General features: G+C 41.8%; 1 protein-coding gene across 4 annotated transcripts in view; it reads right to left on the bottom strand.

Annotated features, from left to right (window-relative positions):
• CRYL1 (crystallin lambda 1) overlaps nucleotides 1–25325 on the bottom strand; it is a 61485-nt gene that overhangs the window by 32521 nt on the left and 3639 nt on the right. Inside the window, exons 2-4 of one of the 4 annotated variants that reach the window (XM_014966210.1) lie at nucleotides 22925–23129; nucleotides 19906–20013; nucleotides 10069–10195 (exon numbers count right to left, since the gene is read on the bottom strand). In XM_014966210.1, coding sequence (XP_014821696.1) covers nucleotides 10069–10195; nucleotides 19906–19988 — 210 coding nt within the window. In that variant the 5' untranslated portion in view covers nucleotides 19989–20013; nucleotides 22925–23129. Of the gene's footprint in view, nucleotides 1–10068; nucleotides 10196–14498; nucleotides 14553–19905; nucleotides 20014–22555; nucleotides 22678–22924; nucleotides 23130–25325 lie in introns of those variants that run through there. The other 3 variants (XM_014966209.1, XM_014966211.1, XM_014966213.1) reach the window with 3 other exon arrangements.

Here is a 25325-nt window from a genome sequence, read left to right as displayed (position 1 = left end):
CTTGCAAAACCTCAGCTTTCCCCTTAAAGCACACAGAAAATACCTGTTCTTTTCCAACTCAACCCTTCTCCCACCTGTCAGTACTTCATTCTGTCCTTCTGTTACGCTGAACTCATGTAAGGACAGTGAAATAGGCTATACATTTAATATAATCCAAAATTTACATTTAATACCTGGCAGCTTCAGACAGACTCCGTGGCAAGAATACCCAAGGCCAGAGTTTTTAACCCAGTAAATGGGTTAAAAGTAATTTGAGGTCTTAAAAAATAAGCAAGTTGCATGGAACAGTACTAGAAGTTCCATGATGCAGAAGAGATAAACAGGGTCATTTAAGAACTCCAGATAGAGCCCAAAGTAATAGACGGTCTTATCAAAACAAAATGATACTCTGCTTATAATTCCAGGATCCCTGCTTGTTGGTTAAGCTTAAATAGTTTCTTTTAGTAAAGCCAAAGATGAAGAGAACTCTGGAGATACTGTTCAAGCTAATAAAAGAGTCGCTCTGAATAGGTTTATTGTGAACTTGAAACTCTAAGCCTCCTCTCACATCAGATGATAATCAAAAAAGGCAAACTCAAATCTGCTGGAAACTCAAACCTGCCACGGTTACGTAAGGTTTCTGAATGGGCCATTTGCTTGAAGTTTCTTGTATAGTGTCACAATTGTATTCAGGTTGTTGGACCACTGCAATAAAGTTTCTGTCCTCATCAAGCATGCAATTATTTTCTCAGAGACACCAATTCCCTGAAGAACAGGGGGAAAATTAAGCTCTAAACAATCCATTAAACAGGAACCTCACTTGCTGTCAATTATAGAGCCTGGAGAGGTCTGAAGCTATTCTGTTCACCCTGAGAAAGAGAAGATCAAACAGTAAGCAGGTAAGATATGGTTTTAAAGCTACCACAGTTTCCCTCAAAGAATCAGTGCAAAAAGGTTAGCATACACCTCTACGCATTTTAAGTGACACTGTATATTTCTGTGCCCTTTTTGTAGAGAACAGTACACCTTTATTCCGAGGCCTGAGCACCTGAGCAAGGTTGCTACTAATCCGACTTCCAATTTAAACTTTATTAAGATGTCTATTTAACAGCCTGATCAGAACATGACAGTTGTTAATTTTTAAAACCCACCTGCTGCAAGTGCTGTACTGAATTGAAGGTTTAAAGGTAACAGGCATTATGCTATTCAAATACAGGATCAGAGAACAGGTAACAGCTACTTGACCTACCTATGAACTCTTAAAGAACTACACAAAGATAAACGCGTACTACACGCTCTCCCCAGCAGACAACACCAAGACCCAAGCCAGGTGATTGAGGTCTAGTTGCCCCTAATTAAAAAGCTGCACTCATGACACGACCCCTTGAATGCCGGACCATATCAAGCTAGAGAAGGGAGTTTTATCTGTTTAAAACCAGCGGCCCTGTGGTTCTGCACAGGCTTTTCCACCACACTATCCGCTATCTGTGCTCCCACACACATCCACGCTCAAAGTGCACAACTTCATTTAACTATATTTAAATGCTGGCATCTATCCAGATTCTTCCTATCCATTCTCAGATATGCCAAGGTAGCAACTCACCTGTACCACCTTCTAGGAAACACTCCCCAAAACATTATCTTGCAAAATACCTTATCCTTACACTAGCAATGGGAATCGCTGCCAAGGCCATGGATTTCTTAGCACCAGGAGGTGAAAGAAACAAAGCATGGCCTGAAGTAAAGCACTGCAACACAGTGGTATGGTCCTAAAGTAAGTGGTATTGTCCTAGACAAGCATGGCAGTATAAGACAAAAGCCAAAGAGTTAAACTGGCATGGAGAAGGTGAAAGATTAGCAGCCATTCAGGAATAAGCAAGCCACCTTCTGTAAAAGCACCTGGAAATGCTGTCATGGGGAACAGAATTGAGTCCTTTCAATAGCTAGTATGGAGTCTGATGGTAGTCACCAAGCATAAAGAATTGCAGAATAAAGGAGTTTGAAAGCCAGAGCTGCACAATGATGAGTTCCCACCTCCTGACGAGATTCTGGCTGCTGCATATTCAAAATATAATCAAGAAAACATTTCCTCCCTGGCAATCTTAATATGAAGATTTATGACAATGTAAATTCCTGAAAGACAGATCAATCTTGAGCTCTCCTAGACCAGCTCTCCTATACCCCTCTTCATTCCCAGATTGTATCCCATGCCATGGAATTCTTCCAAGCAGGCCAAGAACAGGCCAGAGTTGTCTCTCCTGAAGTTCAGGGTTGTGATCCCACTTACTGTCTTGCTTCTACTCTCAGGATCCTCAACTCCACCACCTCATGGTCACTGTAGACAAGGCTTCCCCCCAGCCTTCACATCTCCAACCAGTTCTTCCTTGTTTCTAAGTGTAAGGTCTAGCATATTCCCTCTTCTGCTCCTCAATCACTTGTGTCACGTGTGTCACCATGAATGCATTCCAGAATCTTCCTGAATCTTTTGTGCTCTCCTGTGCTGTCCCTCCAGCAGATATTGATGTGGTTGAAACCCCACCATGAAGACAAGGGCCTGTGAATGTGAGGCTTCTTCCAGTTGTCTGAAAACGGCATTTTCTTCCTGATCAGCTGGTTTGTAGCAGAAATCTACAACTGCTGTTGTAGTCGTCTCCCACACTGGTGGTCCTATTAATCCTGATCCATAAGCTCTCATCTGGGTCCTCATTCAAACAGAGGCAGAGCTCCATGCATGCTGGCTCACAGCGTGTAATCAATACCACAGGCAGCTAGTCCTCTCCTACCTTTGTTTTCCATCACCTAACCCCCAAAAGCTGTACTTCACTGCTATGCTGCAGCTGCTACAGCAAGAATGCCCTGAAGCTTCACCCTAACCACAACTGAGGTAGGAAATTATTTTCAAGAGTTCCATGACTTCCCTCTTCCCAATAAATTCAATGGGGCTGCAAGTAGCAGGTAAGCTGTTTAGAAGCCATAATCACGTTGATTGCTGCAAGGAGGCTCTTCATCTTTGGCAGTTAAGTGCCGATCTCCAAACATGCCACAAACCCTGGCTCTGTTCCTCTATTTATACACATATAATTTACAGCAATGTAAGTGTTCTCAGCTTTTCAGTGCTGCAGTTTAGCTGACAATTTTGAGGCTCTTCTGTAGAACAGTTCCCAGAGTCAAGTGACAGCAATCTTCTCCTCTCATAGAATGAGGACGTAGCAGCAGCTTTCGGAGCACTGAACTGTCTCACAAGCTGGACCCAGGCTGTCAGCACTCCTGTGACAAGAACCACATTATGCCCAGCCTTCTGTGGAAATATAAAGATCTTCACAGGATTAAGAGACAAAGACTTCTGAATCTCAGGAAAGTAATTTTTTCTGAAAGTTTTAGTGCCTAATTCATGTATACAAATACTTCAATTATCTTCTGTAGTTATAATCCACTAGAAAAAGAACTTCCTAGAAAAGACTTCGGGCATAGTTGTCTTATTTTCAATCTACCAAAACACTTCAGAATGTCGTATTTCTAAAACAAAGCCTGATTAACATAAACCTACATAAGGCAGGGATGTGTGGATTTTGAACAGTACTCAGGTTACCTGTATAAAGACAGACATTAAAAACATCTGAAAAGGAGACTTGGAAATTGAATTAAATGAAACATAGATTTCAAAGCACTTTTACTATAGCCAGCAACTGTATAGTCAAATACAACTATTCCATATAATTTTACCACATCTTAGTAATAATAATGTCCAAATACCAAATTGTTAACAAAAAATGCGCTTGGCAACAGAAGAATCCTTAGATGTAAAATAACTCTAGTTAGTCTAAAACAAGCCACCTCAACCTTGGCAACCAAGACTTTATTTTTTAACCTGAACAAGAATTGGTATCCTTTCTTATCCAAGGGTAAGAAAGCAGGATAAGGACAGCAGCAGCTTTAAATGAAAAGCAGACTGGCAATTAGTTAATGATGAGGCCCTATTATCACCATTTGACACAATTACATAAAGTAATAGAAAGGTATGGTCACGTGTGGTCACATCCTGGGGCTTCAGTTACAGACCTTCTACAGGATGGGTATGCACTGAAGCAAAATGCTTAGCAGGGGAGGAGAAGGAATCACATCACATTAGGATCTGAAGAACATGTGAACCCATTTTGACAGACAGTTGTCTAGGTATGACTGATCCTGCCTTGGGGCAGGGGTTGGACTAAGTAACCTCTGAAGTCCCTCCCAGACTGATTTTGGATTACTCTGTAGTTGATAGGGCAGCAGAGGTAAAGGTGAATCTTACCTTCTGATAATATATAAATGATATAATTACCTTCTAATAATAATCTACCCCTTCTGATAAGGGTTTGGTCTTCTCATACGCTATTCTGCTGTAGAGCAGAGGACTATAGTAAGGGCAAGTGAAACCCCTGTATGACTTTAACTCTGATTCACAGGGTTTGAACTAGTTTAGATTTAAATTCAAAATGCAGTTATGAAAAAGTGTCTTACAGCAAATCTGCAAGTGCCTGGCTTTTAGAACAGTGTTAAGTTCACATTCAGAAAAGCTGTAATAGAATTCAAAGCCATCAACCAAGGGACAGTCAATAAGCAAGCAGTTGTAAAAGCATCAGTTAAAATACCAGTACTTTCAGGCTAACCTAATTAAAAAAAATAAATTATTTTAGGCATATAACCAACTTCAAATCTAAAGAAGTGATAACTTCTTAGTTGTCTTGAATTTATGAGCTCATACCAGTGTGAAATTTGATGCTTCTTAAATCACTACCTCTTGATAGACATGAAAGACTGTCTACCACATGATACTATACGAGTAAATAACACTTTAGTGAGGTGAAGTCCAGCATTTGGATGGAAACATTTTGTACTTTCCTACAGTTCAGAAACATACCCTGTTAAGAAACTGAAGCAATAAAAATATCAAGTTACTGCCATTTGATACTGTTCAGAATAAGTGGCTGAATTATAAGTGTCTGTTCAACCTTTAGTACAAAATACAAAACAGGATTTAAGGAAGTACTAGTTTTCAGAACTACATATTCTAAATTCAAAACTTGAATGATTGGAAGGGTTTGGGGGATTGCGTGGGGTTTTTTTGTTTTGGGTTTTGTTTAAAGTACATGCAACAAATGAAGGAAAGTTTTGCTTTATTTAGTGTCAGTATCCAGACCATGAAGAGATCCATCTTTCTCCATGATGTTCAGGTGCCCTACAAAACTTCCAAAAGACAGACAAAAAAGCTAATCAGGCTGCTACAAAAGAGATGAAGATCCTTTTTGTTCCCTTAGGGAAGGGCAGTAAGATCTCAAACAGGCTGCAGGGCAGAGGAAGTCAATCAGCCTTTCTCAAAGGACCAGATCTTCTTTTCTTCTGCTGTGACCCCATCCACTGCGAAAAATTGGGGAAGTGATCTACAAAAGGCAATGGAAATGCAATACAGCCCTAGAAAGGTAACCAGGGAGCACTGAAAGAGAACCTGAAGAGCAAGATTCATTGCTGGGCAGGATGACAGTTATGGCAATGATGATCTCCTGTACCAAGGACCAAAACCATGTTCAAGTCTGTAATGGCAGACAACACTAGTTGTTATATGCACAGGATAGATGGGGAGTGAACATTAGAAAGTTTGGAAGGACTTAAGTCCATTCAGCAGCAACACCACAGCAGTGACACTAGCAAGCTGTTTACCCAAACAGCATCTTTCAGTTCAACTCAAAATATGGACTTGATATTTTACAGCGAGTCTTTGAGATCAGACTGTTTCAAACCCTAAAATCAGGCAAAGAATTTTATCAAAACCTCTACAAGGACAGCAAGTCAGGTCACATGCTTACAACCAGCTCCCTCTGAAGCCAAAACATAACTTCTGGTACCTCAGGTCAGTGTTTAATATAAGTAGGGTAAAACCAGGCCCAAGGTTATATTTACCCAGCTGAGAGCAAACAAACCCACGTTTGTCTGTCCAGAGCTCAGAGCTGACCAGTGACAGCCCAGAAGAAGGCATCCTACTGCAATGCTTGCACACTCTGCCTTCCACCAGTTCTGTATTTACAGAGGTATATCATTAATGGAGTCTCCAAACCGGGATGCTCTTCTATCCTATGAGATCAGGGCAGCTGAAGACATCTTTATCCATTGCTATCTGCAGATACTCCCTTATCCCCAGAAGTAAAAAGCTTCTTGAAAGCCATCAGGAAAGTAAAACAAAAGCTAGAGGTAGAAGCTGGCATTGAACAACCAAGTACAAATTTTTCTGACAGGAGACATGAGACACCTACTGTCAAGACTCTCAAGTCAATGCTGGTTTCCCATTCTGAGGCATCACCAGGCTTTTTGAAAGTTGTTTTTATGCTGGTAACACTGTATTTCTAAATATGTCTCACTGGGACGGATAAAAGAACCAGCAAGATCCAGAAGAGATCAGGCTAAAGATCTATTAGTATCGTTATTACCAGTTCAAAAGAGTTTGCAGGCATAATGTGTGGGGGAGGAAGTTCTCTCTCTTTTTAAAGAGTGAGGGAAAAAAAAAAAAAAAAGATACTACTCTACTAAAGGTAGAGTTCCATTAAAATGAAAAAGGATAAATACCTCAGACCACAAGGTGTAAATTACAAGCTTAATCTGATCCCCTTACCGGTCTGCTTTGTCCCATGCCACAGCACAAGTGATGGGTTTGGAGATCACCTCTCAGCCACCCTCCATGCCTGGCTTCAACCAGCCCACCCAGACCTCACAGTTTGCTGGTGCACACAGCAGCTCAGGTGTCAGAAGTACAATCTCAGCAGTAGTCATCTTATCCTCCTCTGAGAGCTAGTAAACTTTATTACTCTGTTAGTAAATTGTTCCAAGGCAAAGCAATTAAAAATATATGTTTTCCTTCTACTAGCATTGGGGTAAGAGATCACAGAATTGCCGTACTGATTTCTATTCAGCTTACATCATTTAGCAACTAGACACACATCCACTCAAATGTGTTTCCAAGAGTGAAAGGAGTACTACTAAGTTCAGTACCCCATAGTCACCTAAAGACAGTCGACAAAAGTCATCGTGTGTTTACGCAGGAAAGTTAAGAACACAATATTAAGAAACATTTACCTCACCCATGATAGTCCCACGCCAGGGACATTATAGTACAAATGTACCCAGTAATTTGTCTCCATGGTGTTTTCAGCTAATGGAAACATTATTTCAAAATTAAAGCTTTTAGTGATGCAAGAAGCTTACTATGCAGATTCCCCTAATGCTGTAAATTACGCACTTACTTTAAGTAGCATAGAAAAGCTCCGAGAAGTGAAACTGGGTGAATACTCAGATTTAAAGCAAAAACCACACTGATTTCCTTCTGAAGTTGATGCAAAGCACACCAATCAAGACAAGTTACATGATAAACATGCTTAGGAGAGGGAATATATAAAATAACACACATCAAGGCATACCTTGTTTTTAAAGGTTCATGGCATTACTGTCACAAATTTTCTTCTTACCCAGTCATAATTATTTCATGCATCTTTTTCACTTTTATATCTTCACTAATGTCATTTAAGAAGTTCCACTTTTGACTACATCATCCCATTTGTTTTAAGTTACGTCCCATGAAAACGACATAGAAGGCAACTGTTTGAAGAATTCATTCAAGGAGTGCAAACATCAAGGAAATTTTTAAAGCTTGGAGTTACTCTACAAAGGCCAAATTTGAAAAGAAGTTAAGATTTAACCAACTGAAATCTAAGGTAAAGAAATGCAGTTCACATGGAAATCTAACAAGTTAATCAGTAGGTTATGTAATTAAGGAAGAAGACATAGTCCTCTATATTCAACTAGCATTAATACAACTGACTTTTTATTTTTAAAGTACCGAGAAGTCAGAACATTACACTCGTAAGTTAAAGTTAGTCCATTTTGTCCTTCCAGGCTCAAAGCTGCACTAGGCAACATTTTTGAAGTTTAATATGGTTGAGACAGAAAGCAGTCTGTTCATTGCTGATATAAGGCTGTAAGCCTAGAACTAAGATTCTTTTTATATCTATCTATTCCATGTCCCTTCCAAGAGCAAGTTAAAGACTAATTCAAATAATTTGCCCATTTACTTTGTGCAATTGTTAACACTTTGTATCAAATCAAAATTTGATGCTATGGTTTGAAAATGAAGAGCTGATATTGAACACCATCAACAGTGTTCCACACATATGATTTGTTACCCACAGGCATACTGCAGTTAATTTATCATTTATTTATATTATACGCTTAATGATGACATATTAAGAGACATGAAAAGGGCAACTGGACGATAAACTAGTACCAGAAAGCTTGAGTTGCCTCAAGTTGATTGTTGCTATTCACAGACCATCAACATCCCACCACTGTCTTCAACTACCTGAAAGAACACACAGAGAAGCCAGATTCTTCTCCAAGGTCCATGGTGGTAGGATGCAGGGCAAGAAACTAAAGTTGCAAGAAGGGAAATTCCAATTCTATATTAGGAAAGAAGTTTAACAATGAGAGTGATCAACTGTTGTAACAAGTTACCTAAAGAGACCTGAAGTGTTTATCCTTAGATACTCAAAACTCAACTGCACTAATCTGGAGAGTTGAGTCTGCAGCAGGTTGGACCAGATGATTTCCATGAGTCCCTTCAACCCCAAATTACTTTGATTCTGCAACATTTGCTTGATACCTGTTTAATAGATCAGCTGGTGGTAGGACAGATGGATGATGCAACCCCTGATTTAATCTGAAGTAGCATGCAGGGACTTGTTCAAAAATCCTACTGCTGAAGAGCCCCTCTAGGAAGAGCAACAGCATACTACAATTCAACATCTCTGCACGAGCAACAAGAGCCAAAGTCCTCCACCACTGCTGTGTTTAGCTTCAAAAGAAGATACTAAAATAGAAGTGAGGATACTAAGGAGACGCATAGTTGACAGAAAGAAGGATCAGATCCTTACAGGTAGCATACCGACACCACATGGACATACCAATTAGTAAGAAATGTTTGAAAAAGTACAAGAAAACAGGCAGAACTAGGAGAGTCTACTAGAAACAAGAAGGCATCCTTCTTGTTTGGGCAGTACCCAAATTAACATGGCATTGTAGGACTGTTAATTTGTCAAAAATATGACAAAAAAAGCAGACACACACAAAAGGAATATATTTTAAAAATTCCCTTTCTTCGAAATGCATGGAGAAGAAGAATGCATAGGACCAAGAGATGATCAAAGTACAGGAAGGATGATTATCTTGAAAACACACAAGAACAGTGATTTCTTTGCAATTGTCCTGTTTCTCCTTCTAATCCTTGCAGAAAACTGAAGCCTCAGTCTTGGCGACTCCCAGGATCTGTCTCAAGTCGTAAGAGGAGATGGGAACCAGAGGACATGTTTTGATATGAATACCCAGCACAGTAACAGCGATATACAACTGCTCACTTGAAACAAAACTGAATGCACACTATTTTGGTACCAAAGAGCAGAAGAGTGGCAAGCACGATGCAACTTTTAAGGGAACTTCATGAAAGACCTCAACAATGAGGCTATTAACTTGCTTGATATACACATAAGGCTTAAGAGAAAAGGGTAGCACAGAACAAGTATTACGTAAATGGGAAGAATCAAAGCACCTTTTTCAGACAGAAGTCCTGTATCACAGACCCAGCAGAATTCTCTAAAGGAAGCAGCAAGCACAGGCACAAAGATTGTATAGCTGATGTGAAAGTCTTGTAACAAAAAAATAATAAAAGCTTTCAAAGAAGTTAACTGGTCACATCTGAGATAAAAGGTCCTCTCATGGACAGTGACTGGTAAAAAGATAATAAACAGACAATAGGAAGAACAGTCAGTTCTTACTCAGTGGAAGATGCTGACCAGTGCTGTTTCACAGATATATCCATTCACAAATGACCTGAAAGTTAGCTCATAAAATGAAGTCAGTCATCATCATAACAACTGCAAACATTTGTGGAAGCACAGGTCAGCTCCCTTATGTGGTCAGGATGTTGAACTCTCCATCACTCACTGACTGCACAGCACAGCTCTTGATCATCTTTCTAAACTGTTTTCTAGGAGTTGTCAAATCTTTGCTTACCTGAATGAAAGTAGCACCCTCTACTGCTGCCTTCAGGTCTGTACAGACGCTAATGAGAGCCAACTGCTGCTCCACACTCAAAGCTCCTTTCAGGAATCCCGATTCCTTCAGCTCTTTCATTTGTTTGCTGACAGAAACAACATACGCAATTAAGTATTTAATCATTGTTAAGCCACCATTATTTTTTAAAAAAAGCTTCTCAACAACCCAGTAATTTGCCATTTGCCATGCTGCTGCATATATTTATACTCAAAAAATATAAAGGTTGGTTTCAGCCATTTCTCTTGGTCTCTCCATCTTGTAATATTTTTCTTCTCTTCAAGCACGAACAGCTCTAAGATCTACTCCTAGACACAAGCTTCTCACCACCTCAAATCTGTCTTCACTGGTGCATGATCAGCAAGAGATTTTCAACTCATATTTAATGGGAAGAGAGTCTCTTTAATATACTTCATCTAGTTTTACAAAAAAACAGCTCTTTAGGTATGAAGCCTAGGTCTGAAGCTGCAGGAACACTGTTTAACTGTATAGAAATAAACAAACATAAACAACCCAAACCACAAACAAACAAAAAAACAAACCACCAAACCAAACAAAACCCCCATACCCCTACAGAGTTAATGACTACAAAGTAAGCATCAGAAAATTCAAGTAGTTACTAAATTGAGTGGGCAGAGCTTGAACTGAACATTCAAGTACACATTACTGCTGGGGCTGGACATGTTACCTTCTCAGAAAAAGTCTCTACAGTTTTAAATGCCCGTAAGTCCAGATCAAACAATCCATTTTCAAAACTGTTAGAAGTCAGTTAGAGGAGCAGTTTCCACAGAAATTAAGAGGGATTAAACTATCTCATCATAATCAACACAAAGCTATTTGATGCAGCCAATATCGCAGTTAAATCTGTCAGTTACCCCAAGACAGAACTTCTCTGAGTCTATGCTATGGTTATTATTCAACAAAAATTGTTCATCCTGAAGAGGTGGAAATTGAGCTAATGATTAGCAGCAGGGGGAAAAAAAAATAAGAAAAATCCTTTCTTCTCCCTACCTATCTAGTTCTGAAGCTTTGGCTTCTTTTTTGATAAATGAGGAATATTTTTTTACATGATAAATAAATTGCATTTGCCAGTTGGAGGATGGAAAAGATGTAGCAAACAGAGAAGCTGTAGAGCCTAGGAAAAGTTAGTGTATTTTTCTACTGCTCAAATCATGTAACTGCATATAGAAATAACCTGTCACCCATCATGTGTTTCCTAAGTGACTGTGGCACCGGGGCACACATGACAGTCTTCATTAGGGGCTTTATAGAACAGTACATGTTAAAGGGGCAGAACTTATTTATACAGGCCCAGAAGATCTCCTCTGCCAGCCACACCTCAGTCCTCAATACACCTGCCCAGGCTCCTCCAGGTACCCAGACAGTAACACTGGATTTATTTATGTATCTAGAGAGCTCAGAGGAGATGGGAACCCACGTGCTTGTCACAATCTGTGGCAGCCAGAGATAAACACCTTCCTTAGTCCTTATGAAGCAGGACAGGCACAGCGTCAGGATAATGTCAGCCCCAGACCATTCTCCAGCACCAGCACTTATACCCTGGGGAGGCATTTCCTCACTCTCTACCAATGACACTGCTGCAGCCACCAGCAATCCTAAACACACCAGACAGGGAGCAACTGAACCTCAGCTCTCAGTTGCTTTATGAAGTTGTGGGAGGTGTCACCTATATTTTTCAAGCAGCATTTTAAAGTAAGTGAAAAGGGAGAGGGATGTTGGTCACACTGCCTCTTCTTCTCTCTATCCCTATGACCACCTGCTGAGCAATGTGTGATAATGCACTCACACTTTGTCAAGCCATCCTTTTATTTAGAGCTCTTTCCTGTCAACAAGTATTGAGTCCATAGATCAAATAAAAATATTAAGCTTCCTGCACCAGATTTTCCTAAACAAAATGAGTGGGATTCATCTCACCCACCCTGTCAACATGCACATGAGACAGTTATCTTCAGCTCTCTTTTGGAGAAGGGAGAACTAAGTGTTTCAGGTGTATTTGTCTGATCTTTTTTAGGCATCCAAGTACGCAATCCATCTTGTCTTATAATGGAAATACTTATTTCTCTCTCCCAAGAGAAAATAGCTCAGAATAAGACATTTAGACCACAGAATCCTGAAGTCACCAAATAAAAAAAATTTGCAGGGATTTACTCAAAGACAATCCAGTTCCTACTTAACTATACAGATGCATGTCAAATTTGAGCAGAAATTCAATGGACCCTCAGATCTTCAGCTTGAACTGGCTCAGTAAACCTTCCACTAACTTCCAAAGAATCAGAATTTTACTTCAGCATCCATGTAGTTGTGTCGTGTCCAACAAAATACAGCAAGTATAGTCTCTATCACTTTTATTCTGGCTTCATTAAGAGGCCATAAACACCTGCTGCTCTGCAGGTTAATGTCCTTTCTTCCACTGAAAGTAGCAGAAAAGAGAACATTTGTTTCTCAGCAAACAAACCATCTTCCTAATATATCTTTGTAACACCAACCCAGAGCAGCAATATCTTATCCTGGGAGCAACCCCACTAGAAGTCAAGGTAAGGAGCACTCAGTAGCCACTCAGCAGGAGCCAAAAAATGCTTAGAACGATTCTGCTCCTGCTCTAGCACAACAATCAGAAGAAACAAATACCTTCAGATCACCGTGGACTTTGTACAATGAATCAAAGTATTTCCAGTAGGTAGTAGATAAGGGAGAAGTTAAGATTCCAAGAGAGGCTCTCTTTGAAGCTGGTAAGGGTGACAATGCACCTTGTAAACCAGAATACACACCCATATTTCGAATTGGGAAGAATAAAAGCAACAAAAATCCACAGGCATGTGTGCACACAGTGCTAACTCCTACAATCACTAACTTTCTCCTCTTCAATGAGCTGCTTCAGCAATTAACTCCAGATAAGCATTTCTGTACTGCAAGTTGTAACACTTCCTCTTTATTTTTGTCAGAGCTGACCATGCACAGTGATTTTTGACTCTTAGACAGAGCATGCCTGGGTAAACAAGTAGGCATTGCGTTCTGTTTACATTGGACAAGAGCTTTGAAAAGGTTTGATTCATACTTAGCTGGAAAACTAAGCTAAGAGTCATACACTATTTAGACACTGCTCAGGTTCATTCTGTTTGCCTCCCTGGGGTTCCTTAGACTTGGTGACAAAATTAGTATTCCTACCAGTTTATGCAGTTCAAAACTGATGAAAAGAGTTCCATTAACAGCCTTCTGCCTCTTTTCTCAAATATTAATTTAGGTTCATAAACCAGATCTTTCCTACCCAAAGCTAAACTGGTCAGAAATTCTTTTCTAATAAGTTTTGTTTAAAAGCACTTCGAGAAAGAAAGAAAAAAAAAAAAAGTGATCCAACATTCCCCTCCAGACAGCACCACAGAAATAAGCAGGAAATCCATCAAGTTTCTGGATGAGTTCCCCATTTGGTTTCTTAACAACCAGCAAATGGACAGCTAGAAAGCACAGGCTTCTGCTTTCGAGCAATCTGCATGGTAAGGAAGAGGAAACTGGAAGCTTCAGTTCTTTTTTCCAAGCTGCCAGGGTACACCACAGCTTGCCCAAATCCAGCATCCTTCTCTTTCTCATAGGCTGTATATTGCTCTTAAAAAAAAAAAAAAAACAAACCTAAATTTTAAGTTTGAAGAGATCACAACAGAATTATTTCTTCCTTTGAAGAAGAGGGTGAAGCTCTTGTTCACTTTCTGTGCAATATGACAGTAGTCTCATCCTCCCTGGTCCTCTGAAACTCCATGATTGGTAACTGAGGGATTCAAAAAGGTTAGATGACAGACTAAAAGATCTGGCTTTCATTTTTCTTCCACAAGTTTTTACAAAAGTTTGTAGCACCTGGCTCCTGTTCTGTACTTTTCCTTCTTTGCCAGTGATGACCCTCCTAGCATTTCCGTTTCTCTGCCATAAGTCATTACACACTACACAGTGTACCAAGAACACCATTTCTTAATTAGCCTGTAAAACCACTATCTTCATACTTTGGAACTTCAGGCTGGACTGATTTTTCCTCCTAAACAAAAATCTTCCTATTAACATCACCAGTCTTCACGCTAGTCATTTATTTAAATTAGTATAGTTATTTAAAGCATGGAATAGGAAATACCATTTATGCATTACTTAAATTTTGGCTTTCTCTCTCTTTTTTTTTTGCCCTCTTTCACCAATATATTTATTGGCATTTTGCCTGGTTTGTTCACAAATGCATTTTAAGTCTTCCAAATGCTAAACTCTCTTTATATTCCTCTGGGGTAACAGCTTGCCCACACTTCTGTGGCAAAGGAAGGGAACTTCCCCTGCTATTTATCATACATTAAGGCACATACCAGACCAGTTTGTACACAGAACAGTGCACCACTGACCTCTACTGGATGACTTCTTATTCAAAGCAGCCCAAACTTCAGGGTGATGATCTCTGAGGATGACAACAGACTGAGGTTATTGCAGCCATGCCCACAGAACACACCGCAGGACTTTGCTTTGCAATTGCATTATGTGCATAGCTTGAAGAGTTTGACTCATACCTGTAAGGTCTTTAAAGAATGAAGAATTCACATCCATAAGAAAACACTACTTCCTTTTAAAGCCCACACCTCCAGAGTTTTACTGTTGCACCTGACTGTCCATGTCAACACTACTCTGGGAACTGAGCCAGTATTTGCTTCAAGATAAGGCATCCAATTTATAGTAACACTCCTCATCACATAAACTGTCTGGGATGCTCATGGTTACAAATCCTATTCTAAAGGTTTTTAGAGAAGGACCTAGCAAGTGATGCTAATACTTAAGCCATCTTGTCTACACTCCACTGCATAGTGTTCAGCACACATTGTTGCAATAAGCAAATACTTGCAAGATTAAAGACCACTGAATCACAAACTCACTACCCAAAGCAGCAAGAAGAAAGGAGGGGAGAAAACAACGTCAATATTATTCTTCACAAGTTCAGCCAACCATCACTGTCAAAGACTAGGGCCATTAACCAGTCATGGCACCAGACTATGATCTAGCGCTGTCTGATAAATAAGAAGGTAGTTGGCGTGCCAAAAAAACCAACCACATTACCAGCGCCACGTATCTGAGGCACACAGACCAAGTAGGCAACTGAAAGCCCCGACCCTGGGACCAGCTCACTGTTCACACATAAAATGGCCAAACAGTGAGTTGCTAATATTGAGTTGCAATTGGTCATTTGAAAGTGCTAGCAACTACTTTCCATCTTCCTGCTTTCCCCAGACTAAAGGCAAGCACAGAACACACCACCACAGAAAAGCTATTACACGTTTCACCTTCTTGAAACAGCAGTACAAGCCAGACCACAGAAGCAAGCATTCTATCAAAAGGGATCCACCAATGTCAAATGCCCTTCATCCATAGCAATATATTAAAGAGGGACAGCTATGCATCTGCCTTTGACTACAGTGGAGCTGGGACGCAGCATAAGAGCATGGTGATGCACATATGCCAATCCAAGTTCTGTGTTCTCCAAAAGTTATCACACACACAAACTGTCTTCCAGCCATGGAACTCTCAGGATGTCTCCACTGGCATTACACACACTGGATGCTGCAATGAGAGTAAAGACTTTGTAACAGGAAAATGCAGTTAGAGTCATTACAGTTTTTCCACAGTAAATGCAGACTTGCCAATACTGCCAAGTTTGAACAGGGTCTGCAACTCATTACAACCCACTTTTTATCCTTAGAAGATCAATTCCAAGGCTGTCTCCAGATCTAGAGAGGTAAATAAGTTCACTCGTTAGGTATGTTAAGATAAAATTGAAAGATAGAATCGAGCCTATGATTTAGCACAAGCTTGATGTGCCAGTGTCAGTTACTCAAGATCAAAACATACTTTGATAAGAATTGTCTTTGATAAGGTGCCCCCTCAAAGGAGATACATAAAACTATCAAGGAAGACCTAAGCCAAGCTGCATTTTGCCCTTGATACAAATACAGTGTCAATACAATAAAGCAATACAGATCGGAGACCAGAAGAGGAAGCCAGCTTGGGAAAAGTTTCTAACCACACATGGCCATGGAATATACCATGAGCTAGGAAAAGAGTGCAAAGCCCATATCAGTGTACTCCTCATGCTACAAGCCCAATCCAATAAGCTGTTCCCTTTTTTATACGGACAAAGCATAAGAGGGCACCAGATAGCAACAAGTAATGTACCTTCAAATGTCTTTTCTACAGAATCATCTCCTCCTGGAAGGAGAAAGACTATGAGCTTGAGTTACAGGGGGAAGCATCTTTAAAAACTCTGGCTATAATGAAGTCACAGATATGGTTTAGTACCTTGGCCTTGCAACCTGCCATGCATCGGGCACTTCATTACAAGTTCCAGATCCCCATTCACAACAGTACAGAATCCTTAAAGTAGTTCTCTGCACTTGGCCAGAGGTGAGCAGGGAAATGCTACTTTTTTCTAGCCCCTGTATCTTGTTTGGTTTTCGTAGCAATTGTGCTTCTACAGCACAAAAAAAAAAAAAAAAAGTTAAGATTGTTTAGTGCAACATGGCACTTCACTTGTTTTTCCAATTCTCATTATTTTAAAGTTTATTGATCTTACGTTCAGATACGAAAAGTTACATTTTCCAATGCAGGTCACTGCAGCGTGCACTCAGGAGTTCAAGTGTGATGTAAAACTGTTCATTAGTTTGTTCATTCAGCAGAAGAAAAGGTTGTTCCATTAGAGCAGACACTGGTTAATAATGCCACCGGTACATCCAGTTCAATCCGATGTACGGTCGTTTTGTGTGCCGGGGCACTGCCTGCCACGTGTCTGTCATCAGGTAAGTAGGTAGTAAATCCATCACACCATGTTAGGCCTTCGTAGACAGAAAGAAAAGGAGAGTGTGTATCTGGTCTGCTGATACTGTGGTAACACAATACGTATTTCCACTTGTTTCAGTAGATCCAGATTCCACACTTTAATTTTTTTTTTTAATTTACCCATAACCAAGTGTTTTGAATAAATTTACAGAGTATATTTCAGGTTTTCCATACAGATACATGCAGGTTCTCATGATCACTGTAGGTCCATTCCAGACTTGTTCCAGTCCTCTTGCAGAACTACACAGCCCTGCTGCCTATCTCCTGTTGTGCAAGAGTTTAATTCATTAGGTTAATGGGACCTGAGATGCCCTTTATATAAATTCAGAATGGCAAGTGACAAGTCAATGTACTAGAAGTCCATCACAAAAAAGTTAATAAATACTTTTTGTAATCTCTGTCAAAGGAGTATCACCGCCTTTTAGAAGTAAAGTTAATGTTGTTTACTACAGTTACACTTTTGTTTAGAAAATGGAAATTAAAGTCCTCTGTACACTCCTGTTTCTCCTTAATATGTAGAGCACCTCCACACACTAAGTTCATAGACTGCAGACTAGAGTGGAACAAATATTTTTCAATACTACACCAAAACAAACAAAAAAACCCTACAAATCCTAAGCCTAAAAACTTCCCTGCACGTGCTAGCTATTTGCAGAGAAAAGGAAAGCAAATCCCAGCAAATCCAGAGAAGTTGCCACCAGCTGGATTTGTCAGTTGCTCTCTCCTGTGAGTCCTCATTATCTTCTCACCCTCCAGCCCTTACGCAAGTACCATAACAGTAACTCAAAGGAATTTACTGCAGGTTGTGTGCATTATGAAATCAGTGCAAAGAAGTTCAAGTTGACCATATTTTGATAGGTACAATCATTAAAATACCGGTTGAAGAAACTGCACAACTTGTATTCTTATCACGAAAAGTACGTTGTCCTGAAACCAGGCTTTTTAACTAGGATGTTACAACAGCCAAGATACACAAGTTAATTATAAGTTGAGTTAAGAACACCTTATGTAAAAGGCAAAACCTGCCTTGAACTCCTATGTACATGCAGGCACAGGACAGTACAGACACACCCAAATAGCACTCTACCCTGTCACACACAGTATTTTATGCTTCACTTTTCCAAGTCAAAAACCTTAGAAGGCTAAAGTCCTCATTTTGCTATTAGAAAAAGAAAAAATTAGGGGCAAGTACCCTCTTTAGTAACACAGACTGCAACACTTGCCCCTCCACAATAATCCAGAATCTCAGAATGGCTACCACTATGACAGCAATTCCACAAAAACCAGAAGTGTCTGTCATCTAGGTGTAGCAACACAGATGTTCCGTCTGACTAACACCTACCTGGAAAGAGAGGTTGGGAGAAATTCAAAAAAAGAAAAATTAAAAAATTGTAGGAGATAGATTTTTCCCCTCTTTCGCTATCAAGCCTTTTTAAGGAAATCTCACTAGATACCACGTGCCATTTAACTCCTAAACTCCAACAAATGAACTGACATACAAGGGGCTCCTGAAGTCACTCCTCCTCACTGTAAGCCTTGTTACAAAAAGCAATCAGGATACAACAGGCCACAACCCTTTTTTAGGTGCAGCCTCCTTCCCGTAGCAGCTGACACACAGCAGCTGACATAGTTCACTCCAAGGCATCATGAAGGGAGGGCTGACATGTTTAGGTTGATGCTGATCACGTAGCATCCTGAACTTTAGAATTAAATACTGATACAGCAACATAAGATTGTTTACGGACCCACTACAATTGCTCTCTCTCATTCTCTCAAAGGCATACAAAACCCCCTATATTTCAGGACAAGCAAGAAAAGGGTGGATAGAACCACTGTCCCTTCTAACATAAGAACTAGGGTCCAAAGCAACTGAGGAGCCAGGCTGAAAACAAACCAAAGGAAATACCTCTTCAAATGGTGAACCTGTAAACCTGCAGAACACAAAGTCCTTTGGCAAGGAGGTTGCAAAAGGATTTACGCAGGTTCAAGGGAAGGTTAGAGAAATACTTGGAAGAAATCTAGAGTTATTGAATACACAAGGAACTTCTGGGCACTGAAAGTTGGGGGAGGGGAACAGATAGGCAGGACTTGAACTTGTAGCTCTGCCATGTACCAAAAGCATGTGGCTTTAGCTCCAGGGCAACAACGCAAAGGCCTGGAGGACCGGTGGTCTGAACACGTGATTTTTCTTATGTTCATACTCTCAAAGTTGCTCTTTCTGAAGATGCTTCCCAGCTTCTACTATAATTGATCAGTTGTTGAATCATTAGTGGAACTAGCAATCTGCTCTTCACTGAATTTCACTGAATTTTTAAAGTTGGAAGGGACCATAGAGATCATCTAGTCCAACTCTCCTGCTGAAGCAGGATTGCCTAGAGCTTGTCAGAGCACATTACTCAGGACTGCACCCAGGCGGGTCTTGAAAATCTCCAAAGAAGGGGACTCCACAACCTCCCTGGGCAGCCTGTTCCAGGGCTCAAAAAGGGCTCTTCTATGACTCAAAAAATATTAATTTAAGAATTAAAAAAATTCTAGTCATGAAATACTAATAATTGTATCAGGGCTCCTCAGCAACCCATATTAACCTACTTCCATCTTTCTATGCAAAAACTCTTATTTTCATGTATTTTAAGCTTAGGCTATAGATAACATAACCATGGTAAACATAATTTCAAGAATTTGGATCTAAAGTTAAACTCTTAAATCATTACTTCAGAATTTAAATGCTATTCAGAAATGTCACTGGGAGCATAGTTCTTCTGATCGTAACTGGGCCTGTAGTTCGCCATGTACTTCTAAGTTAAAGCCTTCTTCCAAGCTTAAAACTTATGTTCCCTTAAATAGTAAGTAAGTAAATAATAATAGTTCATTCATGATTACAGAAATCCCAGTTTCATTACAGTCCTGGTCATTTCAAGTCACGTGACCTACCGAATGTTTTCCAATGCACTTGTTAGCTGTTCTTGTGCAATATCATAAAGTTTCACTTTTAAGCCTCCAGCAGCAAACACCATGGCCCAGCTGCGACCAATGAGTCCACTGAAAAGAAAATAAATATCAGCCAATTAATAAAGAAGCATTTACTCTGGGGAAATGAGTCAGACAAGCATTACAAGAAGGAAAATAGAGCTTGGATTCTTCGATATTTCATTATAAGATCAGTTCCATATTGATAAGAAACAAATCTCTAAATGAGAAGTATCCTCTACTAGCTGTTTAGCAGCTTCTCAGAGAACTGGAAGACAGAGAGTGAGGAAGAAAAAGACAAAGCAGAAAAGGACAGCAGAATTCAAAAGAGTTGGGACCACTACTTTGGGACACTGGACTCAAGTATCAACAGCTTTGTCAGCTGCAATCTTAACCTGGAGCTAGTGCATGGAATTACATTAAAGAGCTGGGGGTTTTTTATTATTTTTAACACTCATCTGTTCAGTTCATAGCCCAAAGACAGACACCAGCCCATTGGTCGAAGAGTTCAAGATCTTGCTTCAGAGATGATCAGAAAACCTAAGGCCCAGCTACCAAAGTCCTCTACAATTCAGGAAGTACCCTGAGCATGTGAAAAGGAAAAAAAAAACAAACCCCAAATCTATGGGTTTGATACTGCTTTTCCACCTGCCAATGTCTAGCAATACCCTTATTTTTAGGTGAAGCACCCTACCATGCTGGAGACAGGCAGGAACACTTTGCCTACAACTTTTTGGTGAAGTCACATTACTGAGAAATGCACAGACGAAACTTGCAACAACTGATGATTTTATCATCTCTCTTAAAGCAATGTAGGTTTCTTAATGAGATTTATAGTAAGTATCAGTCTCTTCAAACAGAAGCACCAAACAAGGTAGTAATATTAATTAAACAACCTGAGATCACAAAAGAAAAATAATCTCCTTAACAAAGACAGGAGCAGAACTCCATACCCATGACTGTTACAGTGGGGGGGCCTGATAATTACATGCATTTTTTGTATGTATTTTCGAGGACACTGTATTTGTAGTATTAAACTTAAGCAACCTCTGGCAACTGGAAAATGTAAGGCCACTGGGGCATCAATGAAGGATTAAAAGGGGAGTAAAAGTCAGAGATAAAGCAATAGCGCAGATGAGAAAAGAAGGAAGAGAAAACAGGAACATGCTCAGTCTTCAGTTTAAATATGAAAAAAAGGGGCAAAACAGGAAGTTTCAGGAACAGCAGGAATCAGTGGAAATAACTGGGATTAAAAAAAAAAAAAAAAAAAAGGGAAATTTGCATTTTTGCATTTACTGCTGTTAAGTGGACCACAAGCTCTCACACAAAACTTACCATTTAAAATAAAACACACACACAACTTCACTATAGTAGAGCCCAGACCTCAGAAGTTTTCAAACTACAGAGCAAGCACATTTATGGAAAAGGTAAGGTAAGGGTCAAAGTTTGTTAGCTACTGTAGCCTCCTCAGTAACACATATTTCTAAAATAAAGGCATTTGGATCACTCAAACAAGTACATCAGGGTTACCAGTATCTTTATAAATTAGCATAATCTCTTTCAAATTGCATTCTAAATTAAGTTTCCTTAAACCGATGTTTGACCAAAAAGTACTTTTTTCTTTTATTTCGATACAAGTTTGTAGGATCGTGGGGGTTGTCCTTCATTTGAAGTACGGAGTGTACAGAACAAGTCCGGCCCTTCGCACGCCTACAGTGACTAAAAGCTCCCTGAGCGCCACTGGCAAGACCCAGCTTGGCCACCATCACATGCTGCCCAGACACGTGTTGCCAAGACCTCAAGCGGTCTGGCTAATAAAATCTGTTGCTTTTAGCAGAGAGTTGAGTAGGGGGCTGTTACTGCTGGGCAGGTTTTTTCTCTCCCCGCTGGATTATTGTTCAACAAGAGAACTTCAGTTTTAGCTCAAGAAGAGGAGACAATGCATTCCCACACAAGTCGGAAACACGGCTGTATCTTGCCGAAGGAAGGTATTACTGCAGGAGTGCCCGAGAGAAACTCAGGAGTTTCTTGACATAGTTGATGAACAGGATCTTAAAGCCGTGCTCAGCTTTCTCCACTCCTCTCGCACTTACCCACCAACAACACACTGCAGTGAGAGAGGGCAGCAGCCCCTCAGACCTACAGGATGCCTGACTCCCAGTAGAGATGCTGCAGATGGTTGTCTGCTGTTTGTTTTGGGTTGGGTTTCTTAAAGTAGCACAGAGCTGTCAGGGACTTAAGCAAAGACACTCTTTCGAGGAGATTTAAGCGAAGACGCTCTTTCTATCTGATCCAAACCCGTGCGTTCCCCGCCGGGCTCCCGGATCCCGGCGGCACCGCGGACACGCAGCCGCCCGCCCCTGCCCCGCACCGCTCCTCCGTCCCAGCCCGGCTCTCCCGGTGGCCGAAACCCACCGACCGCCCCGAGTTAGCACCTGGCCGCGGCACCCGACGCCTGTAGCGGCGGGGAAGGGCCGAGGCGACAAACTGACCTCCCCGCAGGCCGGGCCTCGCCGGGACGGCGCCCGCGACCCTTCGCACGTCCCCGGGCTCCCAGAGCCCCCCGGGGAGCCGAGCCGGGCCGGCACCTCCACCTCGGGAGAGGGAACTTTACCTGCCGATGATGGCAACCTGCGAGGGCTCCATGCCTGCGGGGGCCAGGACCGGGCGATGCGGGACAAGGAGCCGTCACCACGGCTGGTGTCACCCCCACCTCACTGCGCGCCCGCCCCCCACCCACCGCTCCCGCCATGTCACAGCAGCCCCCATTGGCTACTGCTACGAGCGCTCCTATTGGCTCCGCGCCGCTCCCCTCAGCGGCCGCTCCTCGACGGGCAAAGAGCCCGCCCCCAGGCAAACACCCGGAGCGGCCGCTCCGACCGGGCGAGAGCGGCGGGATCAGGTCACCCGCCGGCTCCTGGTGCCCTCACCGACACCTGCACGGACACAGAGAGGTCTTCCCTCACCTACCGGCGGCTCTCACCTGGGCCGAGTGCCAGCTCGCCTCCTTCCCCTCCTCCTCCCCAGGCGGCGGGGGACGCGGCCATGACACCTCCTCTCACGGGATCGGCAGAGTCTTCCCCACGAACTCGAGGTGCTGGCAGCGCTGCTTTGTCCCCCGTGGGAAGGCAGGCCCTGCGTGGTCGCCCCCGGGCTGCACTAAGAGGTAGGCAGGCGAGGGTGGTCACCTGCAGGAGGAGGGGCAGGAGGTCAGCCTTTGCCGGGATGGAGGCCTGGCCGACATACCCACCCTGGGGTGGGACAAGGCCAAGGTCTGGATGAAGGCTAGGGATTTACTCTGCTATTAAAAAGGGCAGACCTCTATGGCCGTGTAATCAAAGGTGTTCAGGTACCCCCAGGTGAGCTTCTGATGAAATACCTCTCAGAGCCTGGGCCTTGGGATTCACAGCCCCCTTTGAGGACCCAAAGACCTCATCACACTTTGGCTGGAGACAGTACTAGAATACATCAACCCCCATTGCTTTCTATTTTTTGACAAGGGCACAAATGAATTCCAAAGTAAAGTTCAAATTTGAAACTAATTCCATACTTTTTTAACATTAACCGCTCCCCTCAGCGGCCGCTCCTCGACGGGCAAAGAGCCCGCCCCCAGGCAAACACCCGGAGTGGCCGCTCCGACCGGGCGAGAGCGGCGGGATCAGGTCACCCGCCGGCTCCTGGTGCCCTCACCGACACCTGCACGGACACAGAGAGGTCTTCCCTCACCTACCTAATTCCATACTTTTTTAACATTAACCTTCTTCTTGGAATTCTAAATTAATAATATACTTTTGCTGCCCTTGGTTTTCATAGAAAAAGATTTAAGTAATTGTGCAAAAATGTGACATTAACATAATTCTTTAAGCTGCTCTACAGTATCTCCTGTTCTTGCTGGCATGCTCTATTACTCATTTTTTCTAATTGTGTTTAGCTCCTACTCAGCTGCATGTTGCTCTGCAATCATGCTGGATATTCCTGAAAAGAAACAAAAGTTAACATTTTAAATGCTTACTTGTTGTCAAGGACTATATTATTGTACTCCTAATATAGCTGGGAAATACTCTCAAGTTTTCTTGTGTTTCTGGCTTTCTGAAAAAAACTAAGTTGAAAATTAATACATTTGTTTCCAGAATAAACATTTCATAGTTACTGACGAAGTTCTTTTGTTTGGCTATCATTTCTTCTAGTTTCCAAGAAAAAACGAAAAGGACCTACATAATCACTTTGTACATCCATCCCTCTCACTAGCACTTCGCTAATTCCAACTACATTCAAAAAGGAGACAGAGATCTCAAAAGTGTAAATTCCTAAAGGCTTCATGAAGGTCACTCAGTGGATAGCAGGTAGAAACCCAAACTAGTATCTCTTTGACTTCCTGACCTGGACACCATCCATGTAACCTGTGACCTGCCAGTAGCTGGGAAATGCAGGTGGAGCAAAGGGTCCATCATTGGGCCACAGGAAGACTGGAAGAAATGGGACAGAAGGGTGCCAGATGCCGTGCCAGTTCTGCTGCTCAGACCTTGTGTAGGCTGGTATAGAAAACATTGCTTTATGGTTTTACCAAGTACCAATTTTGCTCCTTTGAAGACTAATTCAAAATGTCACGACTTGGCATGTGTTACAAACACATGGAGTGGATTGAAAACTTGCTAAAAGACAGAACCCAGAGGGTTGTGATTAGGGGCACAGAATCCAGCTGGAAGTCTGTAACAAGTGGTGTTCCCCAGGGGTCAGTACTGGGTCCAGTCCTCTTCAATATATTCATCAATGACCTGGATGAAGGGATGGAATGTATCCTCAGCAAGTTTGCTGATGACACAAAACCAGGAGGGGTGGCTGACACCCCAGAAGGCTGTGTGGCCATACAGCGAGACCTGGACAGGCTGGAGAATAGGGCCGAGATAAACCTAATGAAATTTAACAAGGGCAAGTGTAGGGTGCTGCACCTGGGGAGAAATAACCCCCTGCACCAGTACAGGTTGGGGACTGTCCTGCTGGAGAGCACCTCTGAGGAAAAAGATCTGGGAGTTCTTGTGGACACCAGGATGACCATGAGCCAGCAATGTGCCCTTGTGGCCAAGAAGGCAAATGGCATCCTGGGGTGCATCAAGAAGAGCGTGGCCAGCAGGTCAAGGGAGGTCATCCTGCCCCTCTACTCTGCCCTGGTGAGGCCCCATCTGGAGTACTGTGTCCAGTTCTGGGCCCCCCAGTTCAAGAAGGACAGGCAAATGCTGGAGAGGGTACAGAAAAGGGCCACAAAGATGATTAAGGGCCTGGAGCATCTCTCCTACGAGAGACTTGGGTCCTTTTAGTCTTGAGAAGAGAAGGCTTAGGGTAGATCTAATTAATGCATACAAATACTTAAAGGGAGGGTGTCAGGA

The sequence above is a fragment of the Calidris pugnax genome, unplaced genomic scaffold (genome assembly GCF_001431845.1).
Source record: "Calidris pugnax isolate Ruff unplaced genomic scaffold, ASM143184v1 scaffold20, whole genome shotgun sequence".
Classification (NCBI taxonomy): domain Eukaryota; kingdom Metazoa; phylum Chordata; class Aves; order Charadriiformes; family Scolopacidae; genus Calidris; species Calidris pugnax.
This window is presented reverse-complemented; position numbering and strand designations above follow the sequence as displayed.